Source organism: Vulpes lagopus, chromosome X (assembly GCF_018345385.1).
Source record: "Vulpes lagopus strain Blue_001 chromosome X, ASM1834538v1, whole genome shotgun sequence".
NCBI classification, from domain to species: Eukaryota; Metazoa; Chordata; class Mammalia; order Carnivora; family Canidae; genus Vulpes; species Vulpes lagopus.
In genome coordinates this window covers 57,343,735-57,349,525 of record NC_054848.1, presented here as the reverse complement: position 1 = coordinate 57,349,525, position 5,791 = coordinate 57,343,735, and the positions used below count along the sequence as shown (strand labels likewise).

The 5,791-nt window shown below is 37.8% G+C and overlaps 1 protein-coding gene across 1 annotated transcript; it reads right to left on the bottom strand.

Annotated features, from left to right (window-relative positions):
- Positions 1-2,815: 2,815 nt before the first annotated feature.
- LOC121482391 (heat shock cognate 71 kDa protein-like) lies at positions 2,816-5,232 on the bottom strand. The gene is given in 5 exon segments (XM_041740316.1): positions 2,816-3,614; positions 3,616-4,375; positions 4,377-4,612; positions 4,614-4,834; positions 4,837-5,232. Coding segments are annotated over 5 exon segments (1,866 nt in total). The 5' UTR covers positions 4,904-5,232; the 3' UTR covers positions 2,816-3,032.
- Positions 5,233-5,791: the final 559 nt, after the last annotated feature.

Sequence of the window (5,791 nt, the reverse complement as noted above, 5' to 3'; positions counted from 1 at the left end):
CCAATTTTTGGTGTATGTCAATATTTCATTCTTTTTTATTGCTGAGTAGTATTCCATGGTATGGATGTATCACAAAATTTTAACCATTCACCTGTTGAAGGAAATGTAAATTGACTTGTTTGTGACTATTCCAAATAAAACTGTTGTAAATATTTAAATATAGGCTTTTGGGTAGGTACTTTTCATTTCTCTAAGATAAAAACCCATTACTGTGTGTTCAGTTTTAAAAGAAACTTCTAAAGTGGTTTCTAAAGAGTGGATATACAATGTGATATACCCATCAGAGATGTATGAGTTACAGTTTCTCCACATCTTCATCAGAATTTTGTATGGTTAATTTTATATATTTTAACTTTTGTAACAAGTATGTAATTTTATGTCATCATGGTATTAGTTCAGATTTCCCTAATTGCTAACAATTTTCAGTATCTTTCCATGTCCTTAGTAACATTTCTCTAGCCTTATCAGTAAAATGCTTTTACATGTCTTTTGCCCCAATTTCTAACTATATGGTTTGCATTTTGATTGTTGAGTTTAAAGGTCATTTATGTATTTTAGGCACAAGTCCAGTAACATATTAGTGTTTTGTGAATATTTTCTCTGAAAATGCAGACTGTCTTTCCATTTTCTTCATAGGAAACTATGCAGAGTAAAAGCATAAAAGACGTAATCCAACTTATCAATTAATTTTCTTTAATGGATTGTGATTTTGTTTTCATGATTAAGAATTCCTTGCCAAGCACTAGATCATATATTTTCACCTATCATTAGATCTAAAAGTTTTATTGTTTTGAATATTTAAGCTTATGATCAATTTTGAGTTAATTTGGGTAGAAGATATATGAGGCTTAGGCCAAGGTTTATTTTTAAAATTTACATTTAATTGACCCAGAACCTACTATTGAAAATATCATCTTAAGGGAGACAGAACATAAAGACTCCTAACTCGGGGAAACGAACTAGGGGTGGTGGAAGGGGAGGAGGGCAGGTGTTGGAGGGGAATGGGTGATGGGCACTGAGGTGGACACTTGACGGGATGAGCACTGGGTGTTTTTCTGTATGTTGGTAAATTGAACACCAATAAAAATTAATTTAAAAAAATAAAAAAAAAGAAAATACCATCTTTATTCTATTGAACCGCTTTTAGAAATTTGTCAAAAGCAAGTCCAAAATAGGTATATTTCTGTGGGCCCATTTTTGAGTTCTCTATTCTGTTTCATTGATATGTCTCTTTCCCTTCATCAAAACCATGCCGACCTGATAATGGTGACAATTCAAAGTCTTAAAATCAGGTAGGCTGATAACATGCACTATATAAATCTTTTAATAAATTGTTTAAGCCATTTTAGTTATATTGTCTTTCCTACTGAGGGACGTTGTAGGTGCTTCCAAGTTTGGGCAATTATGAATACAGCTGCTACAAATATACATTTGCACATGTGTCTGTGGACATAAATTTTCAATTCCAATGGGTAAATAACAAGCACAACTGGTGGGTCATATGGCAAGAGTATGTTTACTTTTGTAAGAAGCTGCTGAAGTATCTTCTGAAGTGGCTGGCTAAACCATTGTGTAATCCCACCAGCAATGTATAAGAGCTCCTATTACTACAGACCCTCAAGAAAATTTGGAGTTGTGTTCTGGATTTTGATCAATCTATTAGGTGTGTAGTGGTATCTCCTTGTTTTAATTTGCATTTCTCTGATAGCATATAATGTGGAATGTCTTTCATGTGCATATTTACCATCTGTGTATCTTCTTTGGTGAGATGTAAGTTAAATTCTTTGGCCCATTTTATTTTTTAAAAAGTTTCTTTCTTTCTTTCTTTCTTTCTTTCTTTCTTTCTTTCTTTCTTTCTTCATTCATGAGAGACAGAGAGAGAGAGAGAGAGAGAGGCAGAAACAGGCAGAGGGAAAAGAAGCAGGCTCCATGCAGGGAGCCTGATGTGGGACTTGATCCTGGGACTCCAGGATCATGCCTTGGGCATGAAGGTGGGCACTAAACCGCTGAGCCACACAGGGATCCCCTCTTTGGCTCATTTTAAAATCAGATTCCATTCTTATTGCTGTATATTTTGGCTAATAGTCTTTTATCAGATGTCAGTGTCTTGCAAATATTTTCAGTGTCTTTTACCAGTGTCTTGCAAAGCCAGTTTCTGGGTTGTCTTCCTACTCTCTTGGCATTGTCTTTTGCAGAACACATGTTTTTAATTGTAATGAAATCTAGCTTTTCAATGATTTTTTTCATGGATTGTGCCTTTGGTGTTGTGCCAAAAAAAGTCACTGCCATATCCAAGGTCATTTAGGTTTTTTCCTATCCTACCTTCTAGGAGTCTTATAATTTTGCATTTTACATTTAGGTCTATGATCAATAAGTTAGTTTTTGTATAAGGTGTAAGGTTTGTGTCTACATTCATTTTTTTCACATTGTGTAAGTCCCAACTGTTCCAGCAGCACTTGTTGAAGGTAGGATCTTTGCTGTATTGTATTGTCGTTGCTCCTTTGTCAAGGATTAGTTACCTATATTTATGCAGCTATATTACTGGACTATCTATGCTATCCTATTGATCTGTTGTTTTGTTTTGTTTTGTTTTGTTTTGGCCAAAACCACACTGTCTTAATTGCCGCAGCTTAGTAGTAGTAGTAGTAGTAGTAGTAGTAGTAGTAATAGTAGTAGTAGTAGATGACTATCTTCAGTTCTCTGACGTTGTTCTTTGCCTTCAATATTTGTGTTGGTAGTTTTGTCTTTTGCTTCTCCATATAAACTTAGAATTAGTTTGTCAATATCCACAAAATAATTGCTGAGATTTTTTTTTGCCAATTTTAAATACAGTTTTATTTAAGATATTGCATTTTCCACTTAACAATACAGTGCTTATAAAGTGCAATGTTGTATTTCCTTTCCCTATTCAAGTATCAAGAATGCCCAGTGTATTTACTATAGCAGCTTGACTTTAAAACTGCCATGGAATTTGCTACAAATTTGGGTCCTTCAAATGTGTGGAACAATGTTATACCTGTCATCAGGTTGGCTTAATCAACCTCTTCAATGATAGGCCTAGAGGAGGCACCACCAGAGGAAGGAGCTCCACCACCAGGAAAGCCTCCAGGCATTCCTCCTGGCATGCCTCCTGCACTCTGGTATAGCTTCGTAATGATGGGGTTGCAGACTTTCTCCAGCTCTTTCTGCTGATGTTCAAATTCTTCCTTCACTGCAGTCTGGTTCTTATAGAGCCAGTTGATTATTTCATTGCACTTGTCAATAATCTTCTGTTTGTCTTCATCATTGATTTTGCCCTGAAGTTTCTCATCTTCAACAGTTGCTTTCATGTTGAATGCATAAGACTCAAGTGAATTCTTGGAAGACACCTTGTCTCGCTGCTTCTCATCTTCAGCTTTGTACTTCTCAGCTTCCTGGACCATGCACTCAATGTCCTCCTTGCTCAAGCGGCCCTTGTCATTAGGGATAGTAACCTTGTTCTCTTTCCCTGAGCTTTTATCAACAGCAGACACATTGAGGATACCATTAGCATCAATATCAAAAGTGAATTCAATCTGAGGAATGACATGAGGGGCAGGAGGTATGCCTGTGAGTTCAAACTTGCCAAGTAAGTAGGTTGTTATCCTTGGTCATAGCACGCTCACTTTCATAGACCTGAATAAACACACCAGGCTGGTTGTCAGAGTAGGTAGTAAATGTTTGTGTCTGTTTGGTAGGAATGGTAGTATTATGCTTGATGAGCACAGTCATGACTCCTCCAGCAGTTTCAATGCCAAGAGAAAGTGGGGTGACATCCAATAGAAGCAAATCTTGAACATTTTCAGATTTGTCACCAGAAAGAATGGCTGCCTGGACAGCTGCACCATAAGCAACAGCCTCATCAGGGTTGATGCTCTTATTCAGTTCCTTTCCACTGAAGAAATCTTGCAGAAGTTTCTGAATCTTGGGGATACAGGTAGAACCACCCACCAGGACAATATCATGGATCTGAGACTTGTCTAGCTTGGCATCCCAAAGAGCTTTCTCTACAGGGTCCAGGGTGCCATGGAACAGGTCAGCATTTAATTCTTCAAACCAGGCACAAGTAAAAGAGGTATAGAGGTCAATTCCTTCATACAGAGAATCAATCTCAATACTGGCCTGGGTGCTGGAAGAAAGTGTACGCTTAGCACGTTCGCAAGGCATACAAAGACGACAGACTACCCTCTTGTTTTCGCTGATGTCCTTCTTGTGTTTGCACTTGAGTTCTGCAATAAAATGGTTGACCATTCGGTTGTCAAAGTCTTCTCCACCTAAGTGGATGTCTCCAGCTGTGGACTTGACCTCAAAGATCCCATCTTCAATAGTAAGGATTGACACATCAAAAGTGCCACTCTAAATCAAAGATCAACACGTTCCTTTCAGCTCCAACCTTCTTGTCAAAGCCATAAGCAATAGCAGCAGCAGGTGGCTCGTTGATGATTCGAAGTACATTGAAACCAGCAATAGTTCCAGCATCTTTGGTAGCCTGACGCTGAGAGTCATTGAAGTATGCAGGTGTTGTGACAACTGCATTGGTAACAGTCTTCCCAAGGTAGGCCTCTGCAATTTCCTTCATCTTTGTCAAAACAAAACATTGAAGACACCTCCTCTGGATAGAAACTTTTTGTCTCCCCCTTGTATTCTACTTGGACCTTAGGCCTGCCAGCATCATTCACCACGATGAAGGGCCAATGCTTCATATCAGATTGGACAACAGTATCATCATATCTCCATCCAATCAGGTGTTTGGCATCGAAAACCGTGTTGGTGGGGTTCATCGCAACTTGATTCTTCGCAGCATAACCGATCAATCATTCGGTGATTTTCGCATGCAAGAGTAGGTGGTGCCAAGATCAATCCCAACTGCAGATCCCTTAGACATAGGTGCTTCTGTGTGGGCCGGGCTCAGTTCCAGGAGAGAAAAGCTGTCTGCAGATCTGGCGCCACGTTCAAGAGACCCATTGCTGAGATTTTTAATTGCATTGAATCCATAGACCAAGTTCGGAAGAACTGACAACTTGGCAATATTAAGTCTTCCTATCCAACATCAAATATCTATTTACTTATTTAATTCTTTTATTTCATTCATCATTGGTTTGTAACTTATTTTAGTAGATTTTTGCAGACCTAATTATTTCACATCAGTGTGTGTGTGTTAATATAAATTATATTGGGATCCCTGGGTGGCGCAGCGGTTTGGCGCCTGCCTTTGGCCCGGGGCGCGATCCTGGAGACCCGGGATCGAATCCCACGTCGGGCTCCCGGTGCATGGAGCCTGCTTCTCCCTCTGCCTGTGTCTCTGCTTCTCTCTCTCTCACTGTGTGCCTATCATAAAATAAATAAAATTAAAAAAAATTTAAAAAAAAAAAAATAAATTATATTGTTTTTAACTTCAAATTCTACTTGTTTATTTCTGATACATAAAAGCATTTGACTTTTAAATATTGACTTTTAACTTTGTATCATGCAACCTTGCTATAATCACTTATTAGTTCTGGGATTTTTTTTTGTTACTTTGGAACTTCTACATAGTTATGTCATCTCTGACAAAGACAGCTAATCTGAAAAAAAAATTTTTAAAAAAGACAGCTAATCTGCATAACTGTTATATCCTTTTCTTGTACTATTGTTTGAGTTAGGACTCCCAGCATATTTTTAAAAAGTGAAGAGATGAAATACCCTTGCTTATTCCTGATCTTAGCAGAAAATTGGCATTTTTCATCATTAAATATAATATTGCCTGTAGGTTTTTTTCTAGAAGTTCTTGATA